The 27,461-nt window shown below is 43.7% G+C and overlaps 1 protein-coding gene across 1 annotated transcript; it reads right to left on the bottom strand.

Moving 5' to 3' along the window:
* Positions 1 to 34: 34 nt before the first annotated feature.
* On the bottom strand, positions 35 to 27,461 carry Ctr9 (CTR9 homolog, Paf1/RNA polymerase II complex component). The gene is made up of 25 exons (NM_009431.2): positions 27,231 to 27,461; positions 26,100 to 26,198; positions 22,482 to 22,721; positions 21,947 to 22,064; positions 21,035 to 21,124; positions 17,878 to 18,026; positions 15,750 to 15,857; positions 13,489 to 13,596; positions 13,150 to 13,386; positions 12,906 to 12,995; positions 12,670 to 12,798; positions 12,393 to 12,576; positions 10,947 to 11,035; positions 9,973 to 10,158; positions 9,809 to 9,896; positions 9,501 to 9,649; positions 7,032 to 7,148; positions 6,757 to 6,902; positions 5,907 to 5,978; positions 5,332 to 5,467; positions 4,816 to 4,962; positions 3,953 to 4,110; positions 2,934 to 3,030; positions 2,486 to 2,598; positions 35 to 1,053 (listed from the first exon to the last, which is right to left on the bottom strand). The coding sequence occupies exons 1-25, from the start codon at positions 27,273 to 27,275 to the stop codon at positions 627 to 629; spliced, it is 3,522 nt and encodes a 1,173-aa protein (NP_033457.2). The 5' UTR covers positions 27,276 to 27,461; the 3' UTR covers positions 35 to 626.

Genomic DNA, 27,461 nt, shown 5'->3' with positions numbered 1-27,461 from the left:
AAAGAAAAAAAAAAAGAGGACACACAGGCACTCGCATGGTTGGTAAAGGGTTTATTAAGTGACTGGGGAGGTCTTCCCACTCTGACACCAGGAAAGCACTTTCCACACCTTACCCTCCCGTGTTTGCACTCTGCTCATGGCTGCAACCCCTTCCAACAGAGTTCAGTACAGGGACATCTCTTCCTCTGGAGATAAAACTCAGTCTCAACTCAAAAGGGAACAAAGGCTTTTATCTCTGCTTCTGCAACATTTGGTACAAGTTTGTACATAGCAGCATGCTGCCTACCGGAGAGGAGAGGAGAGGAGAGGAGAGGAGAGGAGAGGAGAGGGGAGGGGCTAGCCTGGCTTGCAAGCCTTGGGAATGCTTTAGCATCTGTGTTATCACTGCAGTTTTCACATATGGCAGGTGGAGCTGCACCACAATGCAGGAGTCTCACTGCTCCAGCTTGGGACACTGGACTCTCCAGCACAGGAAATGTCTCTTGGAAGTTAGTAAATATACAAGTAGAAAAAAAATTGCCTTAAGAAAAAGTTTACAAGTGACTAACCACCTGAAAGGTTTCTTATCACAGCTTTTATATATTATAAAGCTCCTCCCAACCCATGGAGTCTTTGATGAAATAAACCTAGTCGCTATCATCTGACCCATGTTCTGAGCCTCGGTCTGAGGCCTCGTTGTTTGAGCCCTCTGGTTCTGATTCATTTCCAGAGCCTTGGCCAGAGCCCTCGTTGTCAGAGCCCTGCTCTGATTCGTGGTCCGATTCTGCACTTGGAGAAGCCGGGCGAGAATCGTTCTCGTTCTCAGAAGCTCCGGAGGGGCTTCTCCCTGACTGCACAGACTCATTGTCCGACTGCTCAGAGCCGGAGCGCCTTCTCTTTCTGGACGGCTGGTCACTGTCGGAATCCTCATCCGACTCCTGTCTACCCGACCTCCGAGGGCTGCCTGCCTCGCTGCCAGACTTGTTCTGGTTGTCATCTGAGTCGCTCTCAGATGAGGCGCGTCTGTTGGGCCTCTCGTCGTCATCAGAATCGCTGTTGCTATTCCTGGGATGTCTGGAAGAGAGAGGTGAGGATGAGACACTAGGACAGCCAAATGCACTTTCTGTTCTGGGTCAGCCTTTGTGCGTTACACAGGAGCTGGGGCCTGTGGTACTTGTTTTGTGTCCTATTCTGTAAATGCGGACACTTCATTGTAAACTGAGATCAACAATGAGGGAGCACACAGTGACCGGCAGCCAGTCTGCACATGAGCAGTGAGTGTTAGGTTCTGTTTAGCAGGCATTTTTCAATTTCAAACTCAGAAGGTCAGAATGGGGAATCCTAGGCACAAAGCTAAAATGTGTCTGGGCAGTGGTGGCGCATGCCTTTAATCCCAGCACTTGGGAGGCGGAGACAGGTACATTTCTGAGTTCGGGGCCAGCCTGGTCTACAAAGTGAGTTTCAGGACAGCCAGGGCTATACAGAGAAACCCTGTCTCGAAAAACAAAACAAAACAAAACAAAACAAGTAAAATATGGGCTCCCTGATGGTGGCTGAGACTCAGAAGTCCTAAGACTGGAACAGCAGAACACTTCTGTCCTAAAACATCCATGTCAACAGACACCTGAAGAAGAGTGACCTCAGTGCTGTTCTCAGGTTTGTGAAGGCCCCAGGTCTTCACAAGGACAAGGTTATCAGACAGGAAGCCAGGGCTAAGTAAGGGGCCTTAGGCTACTAACTTTTCTTCCCAGCTTCCTTCACTGTTGGTTGACGTGTCAGGGAAAGGGAGATAGCAGCAGCTGTGATATTGGCCTCCTGCTTCAATATGTCAGAAGCGCTGAGAGAGGCTGCCTCAGACTTATGCTGAGCAGTTCTGGTTTCCATGACACATTCCAACAGGACTCAGACTGGGAAGGTTAGGGAGAAGGGAAAGCGTCCTACATACTAAAGAAAGGCTCCTTGTGTCCCGATCTAAAAGAGGGAAACACACATGCAAGCGCAGTCAGGAGTCACGTCATCAAGGCTATGAGCTGAGGGTGGGTAAGCTAAGTCCACCAAGGAAGGCAGAGGTGTGTCTCCAGCAGGGGAAGAAATGGTCACTAAGTTCCTCATCTCCACAAGGCCAGGTCCAGGCCAGTCCTAGCAGTTGCTGGCCTGTCAGTGCTGGGCAGCAGATGACACTTGCTTAGGGATGAGTGTGCCATCTAGGATATCAGCTAAGCTGATATGTGTCGTGGTTTCTCCTCGCTACAAGACAGCTAGGCATAGAGTACAAGGCCAGCCTGAAGCTGGCGAGGACAGCACACTGACCACTGCCAGTCATCTGCTCTCCAGTTCTGTTTTTCCTCTAAAGACAAAGACACAGAAGAGGGTCCAGCTGGCTGGTTAGCAGCTACTGTAGCTTCCCACAGTTAGAATTTACCCTGGGATTCCTGCCCCCTATCAAACTGGGACTTATTTACCATTAAAATTTACCAAGGTGTGTGTGTGTGGGGGGGGTTCTTACCCTTCATCAGCAATTTTCAGTTTATCCTCATCTGAAGAATCATCACTTGATGATATAATGGCTTTGGATTTTATTTTTCCCTTCATTGAAGGAGGCAGGCGTTCTGGCTTGGGCTAGAGAATGTCAAGCAAAACCCATTAGTTGGGCTTCTCTTATTATTGGGACATCTTACTAGCTACGTTTTATTATAGTAACAGAATCAACAGCCACCAATGAAAGCAAGCATTTGTGCTAGAAGAAGCTGCAGAAGAGTGTACTGTGGCACTCTGTCAGACAGAGACAGACAGACAGACAGACAGCATACACACATACACATACACACACACATACATACACACATACACACACACACACACACACAGCATACACACATACACATATACACACACACACATACATACATACACACACACACACACACAGAGCTGAAATCAGCTCTAGAACTCACAGCCTTCTTTTTCTCTGCTCTCGGTGGGCGGCGCTTCTTTGGTTTGGGGCCATTTTCTGTCTCCTCCTCCTCAGATCCCTCTTCTCCCTTTGGAGGTCTTGAATAGTGAATGAGAGGCTGTCAGGAGGTTGGTAGCTGCCGGGTCTAAGGCTACACTGCCATCACAGTAGTGCCATTCTGTATGGACACTGATACTCAGCTATACTATGCACTCAAGGGCACAGGCTCTACAGTCTGCAGGGACTGGTCTGCGTGACAGCTGCCATTACCCTGTCACCATGCGGCTCCCTCTTCCATCTACACTGCCATCTGCACAAGGTTCAGTGCCTGAGTGAGGAACCTATGTTTTGGATCTCCAAATCTTTCCCCTACTTTTCCTTCCTCTCAGCTGCTACCAAGATCCTCATTACAGCTACACAAGTGATGATCTGAATGGATCAATAGGTTCTTTCTCAAGGATAGGAAGGCACAGGAAGGACGGGTCTGAGAAAATTGCCGAAAGAAGACTCCTAGGCAGGAGAGCGTGCGACAGATGGCACTGGGTGGTGAAAGGGCACTTTCACATCCATCACTCACATTCCAGAGAGGAATGGCTCAGTGACGGCCAGTACTGCACATGCAGTCAATGAAGCTGCCACCCAGGCTGCTCAATTCACATCTGTGTCCAAAATACATTATAAGAAAAGAAAACTGCAAATGGTGTTGCACACCAATAATCCCAGAGCTCTGGAGGCAGAGACAAGTAGATCTCTGTGAGTTTAAGGCCAACCTGGGATACACAGTAAATTCAAGGCTGGTATGGGATACATAAACCCTAATTCAAGAAACAAAAGGACACTGTGACTATCAGCTGTTTCAGGGACTAACCTAGAGACACATGTAAATTAAATGCTCGAGATTCTGAAACAAGCTAAAGCAGGGAGGCAATTTGGGAAGATTATAAATAAAGCAAAGCATTTATAAACAAAGCAAAAGGTCTCTCGCCTTTGTAGATGCTTAAACAGTAATGAGGACACTACCTTCTCCTCCTCTTCTTCTTCCTCTCTCCACCTTCCTCTTCTTCGCCTTCCTGTTCACTGCCACTGCCCTTCCTTCTCTTCTTCTTTTTGGATACAGGGAGGTCATCGTCGGTGTCATCGTTGACAAATTCATCAAACTCGCCTCCTTTCTTGGAACGCTATGGACCCAAGGAGACCACATCAGCACTTCCAGGCAGAGAGAGCACAGCTAGGGCGCAGGAGGCCGGAGAGCGCTCTTGCGGGTCTCTGACAAGTGAAGAGCTTTTACTAAGTCATGTGGAAGAGGGGCTTGGCTAGGCCCACACTTTCTGCACTTGACATGAGATGTCATCAACTTCCTGAGAAGTCAGCACAAGGCAAGCACACCTTCAATTAAAAGGCATTTAGCCCACCCTAGCTCTGGGAATGCAGAAAGGTGTTGGTTGTTTACCCCCATGACCATGGAGCTGACTGGGAGGGAGGTATGGTCTCTGCAGCTACCCTGCATCACATTCCAAACGTCAAACCAGATGCCTCAGCTTGGGAGAAGACCATGATTCAAAGTCCAGTTCTCCCGAATGCTCATTGTAAACCCTGTAAGTCACACTCCCATGGGAGCAGGGACTACCTGGCTTGCTCAAGTCGGCAGTGTAAGAGCTGCAGAGTACGTGTGTTGAGCCCATGTTCACCCAAAGCATCACACCCACCACAAAAGCAGGGACCACTGCCCACACCGGACACTGCGATCTGTGTTAGAAGACTACCCCTTGGTAGAGGAAGTCAAGGTTAAGAAGTAAGTACGGAGCCAATTAAACTAAGCTCTTCGTTTTAGAAAGCTCAAAGGCAGCCTCTGAGGTGGCTGCAGACAGTGGGTCAGATCTTACCCGCCCTCCACCTCCACCTCTTTTCTTCTCCTTTGTTGCTTCAGTCTCGCCAGTGAACATAAGGATATTTTTGGTCTTCTCCACATACTGGGCACGCTGTTCCAAAAGTTTCTTTTGTTCTTCCTTTTCTCTGAGACGTTTCTCTTCCTAATGGGGGGAAGGGGATATATGGGAATTGATCAAAATGTTCTTATAATAAACCAAACAGCCAGGCAGTGGTGGCACATGCCTTTAATCCCAGCACTTGGGAGGCAGAGGCAGGCGGATTTCTGAGTTTGAGGCCTGCCTGGTCTACAGAGTGAGTTCCAGGACAACTAGAGCTATACAGAGAAACCCTGTCTCGAAAAAATCATAAAGAAAAGAAAAGAAAAGGAAAGGAAAGGAAAGGAAAGGAAAGGAAAGGAAAGGAAAGGAAAGGAAAGGAAAGAAGAGAGAACTAAACAAGTGTAGAGAAGACAGAGGGCTAGCTCCTCCCACACAGAGGCACCCGCCCTCCTGAGCTCAGTGTAGACGCACCTGCTCTTTGAGAAGCTTCTGTCTTAAGAGCTCCTTTTCCTGCTCCTGCTTGGCCCGCAGCTCCCGTTCTTCCTCATCCTGCTTGCGTGCCCGGGCCACATGGTACTGGGCCTGGCTCAGTAAGTCAGAGCACTGCCTAATATTTCAGATGCAAAGACATAATATCCAGTTAAGAGCACCTGCTTTCCTTAAAGTCACTGTTCCAAGTTCCCCAACTCAGAATTCCTGTCTTGATTCATGGACATAACGTGAGAAAAGCAGCCACGTATTTCTTAGCTGTGTGGTGGCTCAGGCCTGTGCTTGTAGCATGAGAGGAGGATCCTGGTTCTAGTCTAGCTTCAGAGCAAGACCATGCCTCAAAAAGACAACAGAAAGAGAAAGCACTTTCCAACAACCTAAGAAGACTACATCAATTTCCTGAAATCTGAAAAGGTGTTGTGGGTGAGGGAATAAGTGGCCCCGAGAAGGCCAGGACCACTTTGTTATGGTCACACTCTCCTAATCCACACCCAACGTGCCTACTCCCCGTCCCCCGCTCCCCACCCCCAAGCCACCTTCTGTGAATAGGGCATTACCTGGCTTCAGAGGCAGCAAGGGCCAAATCAAATCTCATTTTATCTCCAACTTTGCTCAAGTAACTGAAGTACCTAAATGGAAGAAGAAGATAGAAGATAAAAGATATTTCACTCAATCCTCATATTAAGGCCCTGTTTAATAAACAGAAGTTCATCAAGAAAGGTAAAATATAGTTAATACTGTCAGTAAACTAAGAAATAACCATAGCAACAGGTAGTAAACATTAAACTTTCTAACTAACTGTGTCAGCACGGTGGGTGGGGCAGAAGTCACGAGAGCACTTACTCTTCACCAGATGAGGCAAGAAACATTAACAGAGATGAACAATAGCACAGCTGATCATCAGAGATGGGAGCTTTCATCTACCACACACTGAACTGCTAAGTCCTATAAGGTTAAACACATTTGAACTGAGCTGAATAAATCTGTTAAGCAGTAAGTGATAAGATCTTTAATCCTAGCTTGATGAAAATCAACATCCCATAAAGACACACTGGAACAGAACATGAAACCAACACAAGTGGAGACGAAACAGCTCACAAGTGTAAAACACTGGCTCGGACTGCTGAGAGGTGAATGAAAATCCCCGAGAGCCCACAGCCAGCCAGGCAGCTCTAGGAATCAGGCTTCAAGGCTGACTTGCCTGGACTCTGCCTGGAGTATGGCGCCACCACATGGCAACTGTGTGCTTTGACCTTAAACTAAACTGCTAGCTAGACCTCTAATGCTTGCTTTCCCCTAATGGTTATTATTATTATTTTTCTTTTGAGGAAAATCTTTTTTTTTAATCTCCTGAGGCAGTTTTAAGGCAACAAACCACTGTAAAGCCCCTTTCCTCAGAGCTCTCACCTGTGTGCGAGCTCCAGCTCTTTCACAGCATTAAGGACTTCCTTCAGATTACTTTTTTCATCTTTCAGGACAGAGGTAGCTAATCTTTGCAAGACCAAGGCCACATTAAACATCAGAACTGTGTCACTGGGTGCCACGTGTCTGGCCTGTAAACAGAAAGCAATGCAGGTAGCTTCTTATGACTGAATGCCACCAAAAGCATTCAGTAAACAAGTAAAAGCCAGGCAGCCATTTGGGGGGTGGGGCGGGGGCGGGGGCGGATGCAGTCCTGTTACCTTCAGCAGAGTCTGCTTGCACTCCTGCAGCTTGCCGCACTTGAAGAGGGCGCGGGCCAGGTAGAGCACAACCTCAGTGTTTTGGTGCTTATAGAACTTTCTGAGGCAGTTCTCATACTACAGAAAGGAAATGCTGGTTAGAAACACAGCAGAGCCGGGCAGTGTTGCCGAGTTCCCTTAATCCCAGCACTCGGGAGGCAGAGGCAAGCCAATCTCTGAGTTCCAGCCAGGCTGCTCTACAGGTCAAGTTCCAGGACAGCCAGTACACAGAGAAACTCTGTCTCAAAAATAAACAAACGACAACAGAACACAGCAGGGAGGTATTCTCATGCTGTGTCTGCATTTCAAAGCAGTTTTAAAGCTCTGAAAAGACACTCCAATTTGGCTAATTTCAGAGACTAATCTGGAGTTGACTTCTGACATTAGTCAGTTTACGTATTTACAACATAAAAATCTGTTCACAGAAAAACTAGGATCAAAATACTTTTTCCACTTGGAATTTGGACCAGTGCTGAGTAAAAGGTAAAGAGATTTAAGCCTGCCTGCCTGCCTCAACCTTAGCTGGGAAACCCCTTTCTCCTATCTTTAGGACACAATCCAGAATCAATTCATCATGGCCACCATGACAAGTCACACCTGGGCCCTCTGGGTGACACACTCTTAACATCTTCCTCTGGGATCTGTGTCAATGAGCATACAAGTCTCACACTTCAGCTAGTATGTTGGTCAACCTGCAAATGAACATCTGAGTTCATTTCACCTCTTTACTCTAGTGTGTGTCTGAGATCTGTATCTCACGTGTGTGAAGGGAGGGGTGGATACAGGGGCCAGAAGAAGATGTCAGATGTCTTGATATGTCTTGCTGTCACTGGCTGCCCTATCTCATGGTCAGGATTTCTCACCTGGAGCTTGCCACCCCTCCACCCTCATGGCCTGTTTTGCTATCCCAGTGATTCTCCTGTCTCCACTTCTGACAGCACTAAGAAAATGAACATATTTTTCATGGGTACTAGGAATCTGAACTTAGTCCTCATGACTATGCAGCAAGCACTTCTACACATAGTGTCATCTCCCTAACCCCCAGAGTTAATTTTTATATAAACAACATTTTTGACCACAAGCATATACACATCCTGTTATAGGTAACTGACAAGGTAATTTTCTGGACTATCTCTAATGGCTAATTTGCATTCTAGAAGGCAGTGCTAAGGTTCTGCAGATTGGGATGGCTTGTCTCTAAGAACACAAGCTCTGGGTTGTGCTCTCTGAGCTCTGCAAATCCCTCTGATCAGTTTAGTACGTGAAGCCTGAAGCCTGGACTAACTACTCTTGTCCTCTTTGTTCAGAAGCCTCTTTTGCTCTGACGGTACTCTACTCACAGACACCAAGAGCTTTGTTATCTTTTTTTTTTTTTTTTTTTTTTGGTTTTTCAAGACAGGGTTTCTCTGTCTCTGTGTAGCCCTGGCTGTCCTGAACTCACTTTGTGGACCAGGCTGGCCTTGAACTCAGAAATCTGCCTGCCTCCCAAGTGCTGGAATTAAAGGTGTGCGCCACCACGCCCGGCTGAGCTTTGTTTTCTTTTTTTTTTTTCCCGGCTGAGCTTTGTTTTCTTAATGTCCTGAAAACATCGAGTATACTTTTCCTTACACTGAAGTACTCAGCAAACATGAGAAACTTACAAAATCTACAGATACAACCCTTGTTTCCATTTTTGTCTTTTTTTTTCATTTTCTATTTCTTTTATCTTAAAAGATAAACAGTGGGGCAGGATAGATAGTTCAGTGATGAAGAACACTTCCTGCTCTTAAAGGACTTAAGCTTGGCTCCCTGCACCTGTGCTCAGGTGATTCACAATAGCCCGAGCTCCAGCTCCAGCAGAATAAAGCCTTCGTTGGCCTCCTGAGGCATCCTAATCCACATGGCGTGCTTTCATACAACACACACATAGAAGGAAAAGTAAAATTCTAAGATAAGGCAAGTAAAGCAGGGCTGCCGTCTGACTGTAATCCTAGCTACTTGGGAGGCTGATGTGGGAAGACACTTTAACACAGGGTCAAGGTCAAGGTCAGCCACTAAGGAGAGACTCGACATGAACAACTTCATCACTTAACAGTTCTGAAACACGGTTCACTTCAGAAACTGAGGGAATAAATACCGAACCTTCCATTTAGCGGATATTTGTTCTACAGGTTAGTGCCCAGTTCTTCTGATAGTGGATCCGCTCAAAACTCTCTGAGGTTAAGAGACTTCCACTTTAGAGATAGCAAAGTCAGTCAGAGGATCTGCCCTGCCCGAGGCATGGATCCGTGGAATTGCGGCTCATAGCTACCTGGCTTTGTCATTACATGCTTATAAATTTCTGAGCAGACAGTATCAGAGATGACATGAAAGTCCATGATGGGACCAGAAAGGTTAAGGAAGCCATGGCTCCACATTACATGCAACTATCCGGAGAAGCAAAGACGTTACCATCTGAACGGCGCTGATATACTGCTTCTGCTCCACGTAGATGTGTGCTAGGTTCAACCACACATCACTGATATCTGCTGTTGCTTCTCTCACTTGGGCGAAAACATCACGAGCTTCACGGAAGTATCCTTTGTGGGCCAAGACAGCTCCTAAAGTTACACAAAGGCTGACAGTAAGAGGCCTGACTGTTGCTCTAACAACTCAAAGTCCAATACTAAATGCTGCACTGAACAGGAAAACCTCATCTACCGACATCCCTGAAAGTATTAACTTCACTAATTGTTATTGGTCCCAAGGCTTCTAGTCACCTATGCCATTGGCAGCATACAGGTTCTTGGCATCATTTCTGAGGACTTGTTTGTAGATGGCCAGGGCACGGTCTTGATGGCGCTTTTCCTAGAGGAAAGAAGAATTACTGAAAAATTCAACAAGGATATGGACACTAATCCTGCTGAAGGAGAGAGGAGATTACCTTTTCTCGGTCTCGGGTTGGCTGATGCAAAGTCTGGAGCCACACATTGCCAAGGGCCAGCATAGAGTAGGTGTCACTCTGTGTGGCTGGCTGTTTTAATATCCTCTCAAACTTCTTCTGACCTGGGCCCCATTCTTGTTTTGCCAGATGGAGGTTACCAATCAAAGACCAGGCATCCGGATGATCCTATGTATATATAAAGAAGTAAATTTTGCAATCTGGGATCTGAGAAAATCAGTCATCTTTCCCAAAATGGCTAATAGCTGAAAAGGTTTAAAGCTAAACCACAATGGTGGCTTTCAGACTGAGAATTGAGACCTGTTAGCAAACTGCAAGATCAATGTGGTGCCTGTATCAGCATACATAGTGCAACAGAATGGAAGGAAATGATAACTGTGCTGCCCACCAGGAAGAGTAACTAACAACTTGTAAAGCTGTCTTTTTTTTTTTTGGTTTTTTGAGACAGGGTTTCTCTGTGTAGTCCTGGCTGTCCTGGAACTCGATCTGTAGACCAGGCTGGCCTCGAACTCAGAAATCTTGTCTGCCTCTGCCTCCCAAGTGCTGGGATTAAAGGCGTGTGCCACCACGCCCGGCAAAGCTGTCTTTTAATGTGTAGCCTTCTTACTGTGAGCCACGATCAGAAACTCAGATAACCTACAAATGCTAAGACACTGACTCTGGAAGTTGTTCTCAGCAGGCTACCGGGCTGAGTACAGGAGACAGGAGGCAGACAAGGAAGAGAAAAATAGAAGGGAAATAGTTTTATATACTTAAAAAAAAGATTCTGATTATGAGATGACTAATCATACAAACTATTATTCTCTTTAAAGTCTTTAACAAGTGAGACAAAGATAAAACAAGCCACTAAACCCAGAGATGCCATGGTTACGGGAAACATCACAGCCACTGAACTGACAGACTGATTTTGAAAGGTAAAAGAAGAAGATTTCTGAAACCAAGTCAATACCACTAACCTGATTGATCTGAAGGGCTTCCTTAAACCAGTCTGAAGCTTCATAGAAGTTTCCTTTATCTCTGGCCATGGCTCCTAGGCGTAGATAGCCTGAAAGTGCACGTTTAATTCATTTTCACAATCTCATGTCTAACGGGTCCTAACACTGAAGTCTGACATTTGGAACAGCTGAATTTTGTTAATACTTTCAGAGAGAAGAGAAAAGCCCCACACATGGAGACACATCACTCTAGCTAGGAGAAAGAAAAACTGCACCACTAGGTCGCTCTTTCTTTCTTTTTCTTTTTTTCTTTTCTATTTTGACCCTGGTCTTACTATGCTTGAGCTTTGGCTGGCCTGTGATTCACTATGTAGCCCAAGATGGCCTGGAGCTCAGAGACCCCCATGCTTTTGCCTCTGGAGTGCTGGGATTAAAGATATGTGGCTGGATCACTATAAAATACTGTAAGGATCACTGCACACAAATTCTGGTACCCCACAGTCAAGCTGCTCTCTGAAATGACTGCTCAGCAACTGACAGTACTGGGACAACGCACATCCTGGGCTGGCTGGAGTGGAGAGCCATGAGGTCTCAGCACCACATGCAGGACGGTCCACAATTTGAAATTTAGGAATTATGTATAGAATTTTTTCATCTACTATTTTGAGAGCAGAGCTGAGTGTAGGCAAATGAAACTACAGAGAGTGAAGCCCAGGAGAGAAGAAACTGCCACAGAGAACACACATTAGTTTTGAAATGCCAATCATTTACAGGGCCTTGGATGTAAAAACTCAAACTAGGACATTTTAGTAATAATTGTTTCAAGAAAAAAACAAACAAACAAAAACAAAACCCTCTAGTGAAGGAAGAGCGCTTGCAGATGACGCCCACTAACTAGTGAAGCTCGCCTGCAGCAGCCCGGCAGCAGCAGACTCACAGCTACTGAGCACAACTCAAGTGACTCTTGTTGATCCTTGTAATTCCCAGCATAAGTAAATGAAACTGCAATGTTAGTTTTATTTCATTTTTTTTTAAAATGAGTATTGGTGTTTTGCCTGCATGTATGTATGTCTGTGTGAGTGAGTCAGGTCCCTTAGAACTGGAGTTACAAACAGTTGTGAACCGCTATGTGGGTGCCTGGAATTGAACCTGGATCCTTTGGAAGAATGGCTAGTGCCCTTAACTGCTGAGTCATCTCCTGAGCCCCTTACTTCAGTTTCTGAGACAGGGCCTCATACACGGCCAGGGTGACCTCAAACCTGCTAGGTAGGGAGGCTGGCCTTGAACTCTTGATCCATTCTGCATCTACCTCTCGAGTACTAGGATGACAGAAGAGTGCTACCACTCCAGACTGCATCTTTAACAAAGACTTTCGTTCCTAAAAAGTTTTTACTGTTATTATGGGAACTTAGGAATAATCTCTCTCATTCTCATTCTCTCCCCCCCAAAAAAGCCTAAAATTCTTACAATCAACGTAGTTAGGATGCTCTCGTAAAATGTTTTTGTACAGTTTCTCTGCTTCGTGAAATTCACACATGGCCTCATAGAGCCTGGCTAAATTGTAGGATGTGGTGACAGAGATGGCATTGTAGTAGTGTTCATCATGCTCGGCCTCTGCCTTTGCGCGGTCCAGTGAGGCCAGGAAGTATTTCTGTGAGGAAGAAAAGGCACTGTTATGGATACAGCTGAGCAAGTGCCTGCAGCTTGGTCAAGCATAGAAAAAAGGAAGGTTTTGTTTCTTTACCTTTGCTTCCCCCAGGTTTCCGAGTCTAAAATGGAGGGCCCCAACATTATTCAAAATCTCGGGAGGGACATCGGCCTGCACTTTCTCCTGCAGGATGCGTGTGGCTGTTCCATAAGCTGAAAGGGCACCCTGCATTTGACCGTAGACAGAGTAAGATTTACTCACAGATCAAAGAGAAACCCTACACCAGCTTATTAAAACACATCATTTAGGATATAAAGAGCAGACATTAATACCTGTATGTCAGTCTGTTCTAAGATCTGGGCCAACTCAATCCAAGCTTCCACGTCATCAGGATACTGTTCTGTGACCTTCTTCAAATGGCCCTGGGATAAATGAGATCATTAAAATAACACTGTCAAAGTAAGCAATGACAACCTTAAACATGGCTACCGTAAGCTGCGTAAGAAGCCCCATATACTGCTCACAGCTGTGCTAGCCACAGCTGGAGTCTCAGGGTACCTAAGACTTAGAACACACCTTGGCTATGTCTCGTTTCTCCTGATCTTCTGAAGCAGCATAGAGAGAGCCAAGAATTTTCATAGTTTCATAATTGTTCGGATAAGCTTTCAAAACTTTCTCAAAGCACTGAGATGCATTCTCTTTGTCACCTCGATAAATATACATTTGTCCCAAACCAAAAAATGGTAGGACAAAGGAAGATGAAGCAAACTGTGTGGCTTGATAGTAGTACTGAAAGGCTTGGTCATAATCTTCCTGAGAAATGAGAATAAGACAAGACCAACAACACGTCAAAGTGGCCAGAAGCCTGAAACCCTCTAAGTTAAGGACTACTTAGGAAGGTGACAATGGTCTCACCTGAACATGGAAGGACCGAGCCAGCTGGTAACAGCTTTCTGCTTGCATAGCCTCCACCTCGGTGTTGTGGAATGCGTGGAGAGCCAGGTGCTGCACTTTACTATAATCCTGAATTTGATACCGGAAAAAAGTTGAGTGATGTCAGAAGGTTGCTTGACTAGTAATTGGTAACATTTCATTTAGCTATAAGGTATATTTTCATCTTCTCCCTAAATAGTTGAACTTTAGCACTGTAACAGTTAACCTCAATAAATAATAACTATGTGATATAATAATGTGTGTAATGATCATAACTGTAACAAGCAGCAATCAAGAATGATGCAGCATCAAGCTCTAAGCTTGTAACCTGCCTCAATTTACTCATCAAGAAACTGGGCAGAGGCTAGACAGACGGCTCAGTTAGAAAGAGCTTGGCAGTCATGAGGACTTGTGTGCAGGTCCCCACTACTCACGCAAGATTGGCCATGCGTCTGTGAGCTCAGTATGGGAGGCAGGGAAGGGAGAGCTCAATGGGCACTCGCTTTACCTGAATCAATGAGCTCTAGAGTCAGAGAGATACCATCCCAAAAAATCATGGGAGAGGGATTAAAGAAGTGACCCAGCAGTCAAGAGCTGCTGCTCCTGCAGAAGACCCAGGTTCGGTTCTCAGCACCTACATGGTGGCTCACACAATCCTCTGTAACCCCAGTTCCAGGGGATCCAATGCTCTCTTCTCATCCCATCTAGACACCATGTGGTGCACATACACACATGCAGCAAAACACGCATAAACACAAAAATTAAAAATAAAACCTTCTTTTAAAAAAGGAAAAGGGTGATTGAGGAAGACACCTCACACCGACCTCTTGCCTCCCACAACTCACACAACTGTGGATTCATGATGTACACCCTCACCCACAGCACACAACTCACACAACTATAAATTCATAATGTACAACCACACTCACACACTCAAGAAAGAAAGGAAAGCAGGAAGGATTAGCCTACTTACCTCCCAGGTTAGATGTGAGCTAACAGGAGTGAATAGTGGGCATGCACTTTTACCAATGCTTGGCATTTAGTAAGCACTCGGTACATATGAGCTCCTGTTAGTAAGGCTGATACACTGCCAACTTTTACCTAAATTGTTACTCAAGTATTTTAAAGTTTATAGTACAATTTACTCCCTGGTTCTAATATAGCAGGTTAAACTCTCTTGCTTATTGTATAAAAACTGTCACTGGTGGGTGAGAGAGACATTTTCTTTAGCAGTGTAGCCTAGCCTCTGGTAAGCTGCCCCTGAGCTTATAAACAATCGCACACCTAAGCTGCTACAAGCAATCCTGATTAGACCCACTGGGTCACCAACTAAGATAAAAAAGCACACCCTCTCACACTGAGGCCCAACCAGGCAGTCCAGTTAGGGGAAGGGAATCCAATGGCAGGCAACAGAGTCAGAGACAGATTGGGATGTCAAGTGAATAAATAAATTAGTGAAAACAGACAAAAAGAGCAGAGGGACTAATTGGACAAAGTCAAGGATCAGCAGGAGGGGGGATAAGAGAAAATGGAGGGATATGACCAAAGTATAATATATATGTGTGTGTATATATATATATATATATACATATTATATATATTATATATGAATGAAAAGGTCACAGTGCAACTCATTATGTATGATTTTTAAATAGTACCTTGGATTTGGTATGGTAAGAAATCTAAAATACTGTTCCACAAGAATGGTAGAATTAACAGGCAAGATCAACATGTGAAAATAAACAGAACCACCATTGACTCTGATACTTGTACAGCTACAGTCAAATTCTAAGAAGCAAGTCCTTCCTAACTGGGCCTAACTGTATGCTATGTCCTGACTTCTCCAAAGGCTGAGGAGGCTTCCTCCAGCCCACGCCTGTCCTCTTCCAACTCCCTAGTGACACCGAGTTTAACACAGGTCTCACAGCTTCTGCACTGTGGTGACATCTCCGCTCACCACGTATTACTTGCTCATTTCTCTGTCTGAGCAAAGGCCTTTGCTTGAGTGCAGACAGTAAGTAGTCTTACTCATCTCCCATGCCAGGCTGCACACAGTGCATATCAATTTAGTGAATGAATGAATGTGCTCACTCTCAGGCAACTAATACAAGGCCTAATTTGGGAGTAAAACAAAAACAAATGTCATTTTCAAATTTCTTCCCAAGTTAAACAAAAATCATGTACTGACTATATTCAGAAAAAAAACCAGATTTCAAAATAAATAAATTAAAAAAATATTTTACCTTCTTGAAGAAAAAGTGGTTTGCCAAATGGTTCAGTACCATCGGGTTGCTAGGATCAATAGTATAGGCTCTGGAAAGAAGCTGCACGCCATTTTTGATGGAATCAGCCTAAAAGAAAACAATGTAACACAGCAGAGTAAAACAATCTCTTAATTAGCACTGCCCAGAAATAAGGTCCTATATCTATGGTTCAACACCATAAGACAGGTTGCTATTCTTCATAAAAGACACAAAGTTTCAAATAAGGAAAATGCCAAATTGTTACAATATAGTTTTCTTAACAAAAGTATATTTGGTGCCAGTCTTAATAACTTATGCTGACTCTGAGAACAAAGAATAGAAAACATATTTCTAAGACTTATTTTTATTGATACATATGAGCATTCTGCCTGTATACATGTATACCATGTGTGAACAGTGGCTGTGGAGGGCAGGAGAAAGCATCAGATTCGCAGACAGCTGTGAGATACAATGTGGGTGCGATTTTTTAATATTCACTTGTAATGAAATCCCCATTTTAATCATATTTAATTTTGTGTGTCATAGTTTGAATATGCTTAGCCCAGGGAGTGGCACTATTTGGAGGTGTGGCCTTGTTGGAGTAGGTGTGTCACTGTGGTTCTGGGCTTTAAGACCCTCATCCTAGCTGCCTGGAAGTAAGTATTCTGCTAGCAGCCTTCAGATGAAGACGTAGAACTCTCAGCTCCAGCTGTACCATGCCTGCCTGGATGCTGTCATGTTCCCGCCTTGATAATGGACTGAACCTCTGAACCTGTAAGCCAGCCCCAATGAAATGTTGTTCTTGTAAGCGTTGCCTTGGTCATGGTGTCTGCTCACAGTAAGCAGTGAGCCCTAACTAAGACAGTGTGTGTGGTCTGTGGGTGGGCTACGTTCCTTATCTTAGTCAGTTCTTGCTTGAGGTTTCCTATTTACTAGTCCTGCCTCAGTTGCCTTCTTGGTGTGGCAGCCATTTTACCTTGCTAAAGGAACACAGCTTCCTTCTTTCCTTCCTTCTGTTCTTTCTTTATAACACATGGTCTTACCATGTACGCTAGCCTGGAGCCCTCTATGTAGACCAAAACTGGCCTCAGACTCACAGATATGCCTACATCTGTCTCCTGTGTGGTAAGAGTCAACCATGCCTCACCATGCCTGGCCTCTGAAGAGAGTTTTGTAGTCTGTGAGACATTTTGATTTCTGCAAATTCTCTTCCTTTTTTCCAATCCCAGGTGACAAATCATGACTGAATAGCTAGTCAAGATAATCTATTCTCCTCCTCTAGAGACTGGCCTAAGGAAGAAATTCTCAGTAGGGACGATGTCAGGTTTTGTCATTACTACTATGGAGATGGTACTGGCGTTTAATGGTCAAGGCCAGAGAGGCTGGTAAACATTCAGTAAGGAGAAGTTACTCAAAGACAACTCAAGGCTCAACTGTCAACAGTGCTGACAGAGAAACCCTGGCAACCTTTGTACAATTAAATACAGAAGCAGAACAGGAACCGCCTTTACACATTAGCTGCAACTTCTGAGGGAAAGCTCTCCAGGAAAGTCTCTTGGTTCCTTCCTTTCTGTAAGACTAATGGAACAAGCAGTAACCAGCTAGTAACTGTAAGGTGATAGATACTTGGTTAAGTCACACATTAAGGAGGGAGTCAACATAAAGTTATTGAAAATCACCGACTCTGGTAACATTGTAGTGTCAAGTGTAAGATCTCAGACACTTTGTTTAGTGAACTAAAAAAGTTAACACTTGTTTAAGTCAGTGGAGTGTGTATTTGTTACTTTGTCAGATACATGTTAGACAGATCTGTGGGCCTACAATCTCTCATCTGAGATTCTAAACTTCAGAAAGTTCTAAAGCCATTTTTGAGGGGTGTGTGGTATGTGTGCTGGTCTTAAACCAGATGGCAGCAGGAACATCTTACCTAAGCTGTGAGGCTGTCTTCTCACGGCTATACCACAGAAATATGCTTGCTTTGGGACAGTGCCTGCAGCCCAGGCAGCACATTTTTCAACTATAACCTAGAATCTACATCTCTAAAGCATAGTTCGTTCGTTCTAGGAGTCCCAGATATGGGACAGCAGGCCTGATAAACCTGAAGCTAGAGGTCCTCTTTCTCCCATACCTCTTTATTGTTGAGTTCTAGAACAGCCAGTCCAACCAGTGCTCCCACACACTTCGAGTTGAGTTCCAGGGCTCTGCTGAATGCCAGTCGAGCTTTTTCCAGTTTGTTAAGTTTGACAAAGCAATGGCCCATTCCTAAACGAACTTCAGCTAAAAAATAAATAAAATCAAGTCATTTGTCCTGTCAATCTAGGATACTTTAAGAGTTTAATTTCCAGTGTCTGGACTCTTTAAGACTTGTTAGCCGACCACAAACTTGATTTCATTAGTAGTCAGACCATATCATTCTAATCCTTCTCCCCTCTTATGGGTACCTCTCGAACTACACAAAAGAATATCTATAATAATGGCATTTTTCTTATCTTATAGTACCTGCTGCAGTAAACCACCATCACCGGCTCCATTTCTACTTAAAAAGTATTATGTATATGTGTGTACACATACAAATGTGAGTTCATACACTCTGGTACACGCATGAATAACCTTACTATTTAAATAGAGAATAAACCCCTCATCAAGACTTTCAGTCTATGTCTGGAGCACACAGAACTGGTGTCATTCATTTGAGCTATGCTCATACAATCTACCTCATTTCAAGGCAGTAACAGAACACAGACATGTCCTCCCTAAGGCTACACTCCAGTGGTCATGGGATTCTTTCTCATTTATTTGAAGACACCATGACAGTACCATCTCTCATTTTTCCTGCATTATAATATTTTCTTCTCTGGACCAGTCTCAGCCATATTCAAACATTCTTCCATCTTACAGAAAAGTCTCTTGATTCCATTTCCTTTCCGGCTGCCAGCCCACTGCTGTTCTTCCAGGCAACAGACTCCCCGACTGATCAAACATGTGGTGCCTCTAATTCCCCCCCCCTCTTTTTTTTTTTTTTTTTTTTTTCGAGACAGGGTTTTCCTGTGTAGCTCTGGCTGTCCTGGAACTCACTTTGTAGACCAGGCTGGCCTCAAACTCAGAAATCCACCTGCCTCTGCCTCCCGAGTGCTGGGATTAAAGGTATGTGCCACCACGCCTGGCCTAATTCCTCTCTTCTGTTTCCTCTGGCATCCACTCTAGTGAGGTGTTATGCCCACTACTCCAGAAAAACTATTTAATCATGGTCACTAGTGATTTGCCTTCAGCCCGTTTCACTGGCCTAACCATACAATGAGACAGAGTCTATCACCCTTGCAAATGTTTCTCATTTGGCTTCAAGGACATTACTTGGAGGTTTTTGTTTTTCCTCCTTATCTCTGGCTACTCCTTAGGCTGCTTTTCCAAATCTTCTTTATACTTCAGAGCAGCTTTCTCAACCTGTGGGTTCTGACCTCTTTGGGGTCAGACGACCTTTACATAGGGGTCACTAAAGACCATCAGAAAACACAGATATATTACAATTTATAACAGTAGCAAAATTAGTTATGAAGTAGCAACAAAAATAACATTATGGCTGGGGTCATCACAGCATGAACAGCTGTGTTGAAGGGTGTCAGCCTTAGGAAGGCTGAGGACCACTGCTCTCGAGTGTCCTAGGGCACTTTCCTGTCTACACTTACTCTCCTCCTGTCTTCATGCACTCCTGGCTTTTGCATCATCAATACATTGGTTTTCAAGTTAACCTGTTCATCACAGACTTCTTTCATGAACTCCAAGATAAAAGTCTTCCCGCCAGTACCTCAGACAGGTATTCAGTCTTTTAATGTCTAACCAGGTTACTATAGGACTGTTTTCCAAATGTAGTAAAATGTAGCTTCACTCTTAAAATTTGTTCAGCTTTTGATTCTTGCTCTTTTTGCTTCACATATCACACCGGCTCTCCTTCCAAAATACGAGACTGTGACCACATGTACTACCCTCTGTCATCTCCTCAGTTTTGAACTTGAATTGTCTGTGACCTGCACACTTGCAAGAATCTTCTCCCTGGTTCACGTGCTTCTGCCCTTACCCATTCACTCCCTCCACTCTAGACTCCTGCTCAGTGGTATTCTTTTCTTAAAGTTCTACGTGCACTGGTGTTTTATCTGCATGTATGTCTGTGTGAAGGAGTCAGGTTCCCCGGAACTGAAGTTGCAGTTTTCAGCTGCCATTTGAGTATAGGGAATTTAGTTCTCTGGAAGAGCAGCCAGTGCTCCTAACTCCAGAGAGGGAGCTGAACTCCCTCTCCAGCCCCCCAATGGTACTCTTAAGCACAAGTCAGATCACACATTCTTCTGCCCAAAGCCCTCCAAGGGTTCCCATTTCTGTCAAAAGCTTGAAGTATCTAACATAAACTCAGACGCTCAACATGAAAAGCACTGGGCAGCATCTTTGATCTCATTTCTTATGCCTTTCCACCCATTTCCGTTCTGGATACACTGGCCTCCATGGTATTTCACAAGTTTTCTGAGGACCTTTGTACCCGCTGTGCTTTTTCCAGGACCATACTCTCCCATATGTCTGTATGACCCTATTCTAGAACTTTATATCCCTGGGAGGTTTCCCTGGCCACCCTTTGTAAGTAATTCTTCAATGCTTTCATAGACCTATTTTGCTTCAAGTTCTCAACCTTCCACAGTCTCTGTGTTTCTTATTTAATTCACTGGAAGGTGAATTACATGAGCAGGCAGAAACTTTTATCTTTTGGTTCACTGCTGCATTCTCTGCACACAACAGTGCCTGGCACATAGTTGATACACAACAAAAATATACTAAATGAAAATTATTTGGGAAGAAAAGTAGCACAGGTCAAAATATAATAATGATCTGCCATTAGGCATTAGGTTTTAAATCAAGCACCAAGGAAAAAAATAATCGGGGGGGGGGGGGGTGCGGCAGCGGCAGTGGGGCCTCCATCCTTCTCCATCATATTTATCCATGCAGTCTTTCAACCAAACCAGCACTCACTAATTCTGGTGTGTGTAGCTAGCTGGCTTGTACCAGCATCCCATCTCTGCCTTCTGAGTGCTGGGATTACAGATGGCTACCACACTTGCCTGACTTTTCAAATTCCAGGCCTCGCTCTGGGGTAGCAAGCACTTTATCTAATGAGCCATTTCCCCAACCCTGGAACAAAATAACTTTGATCCTGTCATTTCATTACTCCTAAACTATCTCTTTATAACCAATTTTCAACATTTTAAATTGGATCATAAACAGCTTAGAATTAAAAGTCCTCCTACCTGGACATCCCGGGTTAGTGCGCAATGCTTTTTTATAGTAAGCCAGAGCTCCTCTGTAATCCTTCTTGTTGAATGAAATACAAGCTTTCCCTGTAGTTTTTAAAAACAACATTGTTGATTAAAGAACATACATTTGTTATGCTATACACTAATTTATAACTCAGTAAGAAATACTTGAATGGGTTTTCCATAGGTAGTGCAATATTTCAGTCCTAAAAGTCTTCATGTACAATATAAATAACTACCTTGCAGTTAGTCTATGAAGAGATTACTTGTTGACTCTTTGGAAGCAAACAACAACTTATTCTACTTTGCTTCTGATTACTGTGACAAACACCAGGACCATAACAACTTGGGGAGGAAAGGACATATTTTAGCTTACAGTTTAGTCTGTCATGAAGGCAAGTCAGGACAGGAACTCAAGCAGAAACCTGGAGGCAGAAACTGAAGCAGAGGCCATGGAGGAATGCTGTTTCCTGGCTTGCTCCTTCTGACTTGCTCAGCCTGCTTTTTTTATACCACCCCAAACTGTCTCCCCAGGAGTGGCACTGTTCCAGTGAGTCAGACCCTCCTCTATCTATTATCATTCAAGAAAACGCTCTATAGACTTGCCTACAGGTAATATGATAGAGGTTCCTTTCCCACTTCACTCTACCTTGGGCCAAAATGATAAAAAACTTACCAGGACTCTCTTTAGAGACACATATACATACTAGCTTATTATATTTATACATATTATAATATATACTTTTGTACTATACACACATATAAAACATATTCTCTCTCTCTCTCTCTCTCTCTCTCTCTCTCTCTCTCTCTCTCTCTCTCTCTCACACACACACACACACAAATAGAAGCTCCTGGTCAATGATGACCAACTAGAACCTATGGTCCCTGCTGAAGATCACTCACCAAGAAGGGCTGGAATATTGTTTGGAGACTGGTTAAGTACAAAGTGAAACTGTGCGTCAGCTTGGTCCATTTTGTCGCCCTCGAGCAGACAGAAGCAGGCTCTTCCCAACAAATGGTTCTGTAATGTACAGGCTTCACTCAGACTAGAGACAATTTACCATCCACAGTGGGTGGGAGCTCAGCACTCCTCTGTAAGTGACCAGAGGAGCTGGCTACCAGTAAGAATCTTTAAGTACAAATGAGAAGCTTACCCTGAAATGCAACTCTGTGCCTAAGACAGCAACAAGACAAAGGTCACAATCCTTAAAACCTGTTTGAAATTGACCCAAGATATTGGGAATATGGATTCAACATGTACATATACACTAAATTTGCCCAAATATAACAGTTTGAGGACGAATGCGATTCTAATTTCAATAATTCTTTTTTTGACTGTATCAACAATTATTTTAGTAAGAATTCTTTCACAAAGAATCTGCTATACACATTTTGCTTTCACATGGTATTCTTGTAAATCGAAACAAATTTGATTTACCTGATCATACATAATAATTTTATCAGCCATTGTATATAACAAAGTTGCCTGCGTAATAAGGTCCTTCTTATTGTCCTTGTTCTTTTCTTTCCGAGCCTGTTGTACATAGTAGGCTGCCAATGTATCCAAGCAAGTCATCTGGTCTTTCTCGTGATCTCGATAGTCCAAATTGCCATCTATCCGTGCTGCCTCCAGCAGCTTCACAAACTCTTCTGTTTTCCCTTGCTTGTAGTATTCCAGCTTTAGGCAAAGGATGAAATTAAAATCACTAAACACATGTCCACACACATAACAACACAAATGTTTATAGAACCTTTATTTGTAATAGTAAAAATGGGAAGCCAAATTAACAAGTGTATCAATAAAATAGCTGTGGTATATTTCTGTGATGCAAAGAAGTGAACTATTGACAAAATAAATCTCAAATTAATTATGCTAAAAGAAGCTTGTCTCCAAGAAAAAAAAAAGGATAGTTAATGTTGGTCTCTGGGCTCCACATGCATACACAAGGGCAACACACATCAGATGCATACAGCATATATACTAACCTCACCCCCAGTACGGAATGAGCAGAATTCTAGCATGCTACAAGAGACCCTGTCTCCAAAACAACACAACTCACTTGGGCTCTGGTTTTGCCTCTATGAAAAATTATCAGTGACTTTGGGACAGATTATTAACTTCCTAGGCATATGCTTCATAGCTAATATAAAAGGAATATCTACTCTATATTAACTACTGTCTATAGGTCACAGAACATGCCAGGAGCTACACACATTTTCTCTGATCCTTACAACTACCTAATAAAGTCAGTACTAACATCTTCATAGTTTTGAGGAAACAGCCTCAGAAATTAGAGTATTGTTTAAAGACAAACAGCAGTCATGTTGGAACTTGAACAAAGTCTTCTTTAAACCCAAGACCAGTTTCCCCAAAAGGAACCCAATCTACAGAGCCTTATCATTTACTCTGTCATTAATACCAACTCTATCCATTAACAACAGGATCAAAATCTCCAGGCAATAGGAAAAGGTGACTGCTCTAGCAGCATGGCAAAGTCCATTAGAAGAATACTTTTTAGTCTATCCACACTGGGTGGAAGACATTTTGTTGCTGTTGATGTACTTTTTTTTTTTTGAAACAGTTTCCATATGGAGCCTAAACTAGCTTCAAACTTTCAAATCCCCCTGCCTCAGACTCTGAAATTCTGGCTTTTAGAAGTATGCCACTGCACCTAGCTGGGAAGATTTTCTTAGAGTAGACATTTTAGAAAACAGAACCACTGACACACAGAACTACAATAAAATGAGTGTCTACAGAGCAAAGGCGTCAACAGAGTGATGGAGATGGCTTACAGAATGGAGAAAATCTTTGCCAGCTATTCACCTAACAGAATCCATCTTTAGAATACATGAAGAACTAAGAAACCAACCATCCAAAAACCAAACACAAAAACAAGTAAGCCGATCAACAAACAGGTCAATGACATGACAAATGCTTCCCAAAGGCTAAGTACAAACTAAGTCCATGAAAAATGTTCACTATCTTTAGTCATTAGGCAAGTGTGTACGAAACGTACTCTGTGTGCTGGGCATGGGGACATAAACCTCCCACTACTTGGGAGGTGAAGGCAGGAAGATCAAGAGTTCAAGGTCAGCCTCAGACAAATAGCTGGTTTGAGGCCAGCCTGGACTACATGAAATTCTGTTTCAAACAACAATACCATCCCAGACAACAACAGTAAGTAAACCAGAGGATGGAAAGATGGCTCAGCAGTTAAGGGCAGCAAGGATGGGGGTTTGGTTCCCAGCACCTGAATGGCATCGAACAACTGTCTATCCCTCCAGCTCCAGGGCGTCTAATACTCTCTTTGGTCTCTGAAGGAATCAGGCATACATGTGGTATACAAGAACACACACAGGCAAAGCACTCAGACACATAAAATATGAATAAATCTTTAAAAACAAAACAAAAAAACTCCAAAAAATAAATCAAAAATTTAAAAAGTTGAGATTCTACCTTGCCCTAGTAAAAATGGCTATTACCAATAATAACAACAATAACAAATGTTGACAAGGATGAGGAAAATCAGTAGGGAAGCATCCTGTACCACTCCCAGTCTTATATCCAAAGGAAAAAGTCAGCACATATAAACACTACCTGCACATCCACATTCAGTGTGGCACACTAGCCAGCCTATGGAATCAGTGTAGGTACCCATACAGGTGAATGGTAAATATACCAGATGTGTAAAAGAGTCTTACCTAGCCATAAAGAATGAACCATGTCAGCTTCAGGAAAATGGATGGAACTAGAGGACACATACAAAACTCTAAGCATGGTATAGATTTTTTTTTTAAACATGTGAGCTGGAATTGAGAAAAGAAAAAGAAAAAAAACTCCTCAAAGTAGATGGAATACAGCAGGGTATGGAAGTGAGGGAGCTTAGGAGGGTGAATATGACCCAACACACAATATATGCATATAGAGAAATCCATTAATAGGTACAATGTGCACTAACAATTATATATTTTTTAAGATGATTATCTGGAAGGCTGAGCAGGAAGACTAAAGGTCAAGGACAGCTGGGAAACTTAGTGAGACTCTGCCTCATAATAAAAGGTAAAAGCAAGGCTGGGGATACACCTTAGAAGATGAGTGTTCCAGTATTTTCAAGGACCTAGATTCAATCCATAGCATAATTGAGCAGAATATGTGCCCAATTCTAAACCTACTTTTCTGACCATCAAGGTAACATTAGGAACTTTTTTTTTTTTTTGTTTTTCTAGACAGGGTTTCTCTGTATAGCTCTGGCTGTCCTGGAACTCACTTTGTAGACCAGGCTAGCCTCGAACTCAGAAATCAGCCTGCCTCTGCCTCCCGAGTGCTGGGATTAAAGGCGTGTGCCACCACGCCCGGCTGGAACTTCTTATGTATCTTTCTATGAAAGCCACTTGTAGCATACAAGTTTAGGAATAGTGAGTATAGTTTATCTTACAATTGCTCATAAAAAGGAAACATAATGCCAGGGAGTAGAGTGTCTAAAATTATAGGTTCCCACACTGAATTTGCTGAGAATTTCTAGTAGCATTCATATTATGAAGGCAGGAACAAATATGACAAAAAACGTGATACCGAGATAAATTTCACTGCAAAAGGGCCTTCTTCTGCATTAGCTTGGAGCCTAATCACCTTCCAGAATGTTTTAGAAGAAAAGCTATGGAAAGTAATGTTTATTCTATCTATACATAAGCTAAGTTTCATTGAATTACCACGAAGTAATTAAAACCTCAATATAGAGAACTATTTACCTTAAATGAATCTCTCACCTTTATCAACAGACATTAATTTACCAGTAGAGTTGTAGTTGGGAAACTGACCTTACTGTTCCATAAATGAGAATATAACCATTGTTCGTGAGTACGTGCCATCACAGTCCTGGAAGTAGACCAGGTTGACCTCAAACTCAGAGATCGACCTGCCTCTGCTGCTACTAATTTTCATACAGATGATTTAATCATGCACAACAGATTTAATCCTGTGGGCTATTACTGTACTTGAGAACCAAAATCCTATGTTTTTTTAGTCAACAGAAAAATCTGCTCTAGGAATACTGACCGCCAAGGCAATCCATATGTGCAGTTGTGTGTGCTCCTGCTTCAGAATGCTGATGACTTCGTCTCCCTCCGGTAACTGATCGAAGTCAAGTTCAATGACCTAAAACACAGAATAAACGTTTCGTTTCCTTTTTAAATTCACAATTTCTCTCTTCTGCGTGTTTTGAATACTCATCAATGCCCATACACAAAGGGTATGTACTCACTTTCAATGGAGTGAACTAATTAATACATGTTCCTATTTAGGAAACACATGGCAAACAGGTTGTAGTCTGGTTTGGTCAAAGCATAGAAAAGCAGGCAAATCCTGTTGGTCGTTCTTCACATCGCTAAAACTATAAAATTCTCAACGACTTGCTTACTCAAAACCAAAATGAAACCTTGTACAACCCATAGGCCAACGAAACACTGATGCCATAGGTCTGAGAGCTTGAGAAACTCTATCCCAGAGGACAGGCAAAGTTGAATACCAACGGTCACTTAAATCACGGAGGCAGTATCGTGGGTCACATACATGCCTAAAATGTGGGCACCAACAATTAGAAGAAAAATATTCTGGAATGTACCCAAGACCACCATATTTTAGAAATGAATTCTACCTCGATCGAAAATAAAAGTGTGTAAAATCTAGTCTGACTGAGGCAACGCTGGAGCTTTATTCGGACAAACCACACGCCATGGATGAAAGTGGGTCGTTGCCATCAGCACACAGGAGCGGCTAAATCTCGGGCCCCTTATCTCGCCCAGAGAGCTGTGTTAATAGTGTGCCTTGACAGACTTTTCTTCCATGGCATTAAGAGCCGTCTCTCAGATACCCAGGGAGATTTAAAAAAATAAACAAATCCCAAGTTGGAGCAGCAGGTAGCCCCTGGGGCACTGACTCCCCTCTGTAAGAGGTGAGGTTTACTCGGCGCTCACACCCCTGCGCCTCGGAAGACAGCCGACTGTCAACAAGGAGCAGGCTGCAGGCGAACTTTCCCGAAGTCCTTGCGGCCAGAAAGGTGACCAGCTGAGTGGTGCCTGGGCCGAGAAGCTCGGCTGCGGCTCTCCCCTCCAAAAACCAAGCGGAGCAAAATCGGCGCTGGGATCGTCCAAGTTCATAGCCCTCCCCCGCTGCACACTCGGCACCCACCTCGTCAGTATCCCGGAGGGGAATCTCGATGGAGCCCCGCGACATGGTGAGCTCTGAAAGCAGGCGCTTCTCACCCCGCCGCTCGGCAGATCGCAGTCCCGGCTTCCAGCCTTACAGAGGTTACCACACCTCACACCCAGCGGAGCTGCCGGAGACCAGCTTCTCCTCTGCTGTCCGCCGCTGAAACAACGAGCTTCAGACCGCGACCGGCCACTTCCGGAGGCCCCGCCC

The sequence above is a fragment of the Mus musculus genome, chromosome 7 (assembly GCF_000001635.26).
Source record: "Mus musculus strain C57BL/6J chromosome 7, GRCm38.p6 C57BL/6J".
NCBI classification, from domain to species: domain Eukaryota; kingdom Metazoa; phylum Chordata; class Mammalia; order Rodentia; family Muridae; genus Mus; species Mus musculus.
This window is presented reverse-complemented; position numbering and strand designations above follow the sequence as displayed.

Bases quoted from the DNA above. Each gene is read 5' to 3' on its own strand.
- Ctr9 (NM_009431.2), bottom strand. From the start codon at position 27,275: ATGTCGCGGGGCTCCATCGAGATTCCCCTCCGGGATACTGACGAG. The intron at 26,199-27,230 runs GTGGGTGCCGAG...TCTGTGTTTTAG, and splicing joins CCCTCCGGGATACTGACGAG to GTCATTGAACTTGACTTCGA. The intron at 21,125-21,946 runs GTGAGTGATCTT...TAAAAACTACAG, and splicing joins CAATATTCCAGCCCTTCTTG to GGAAAGCTTGTATTTCATTC.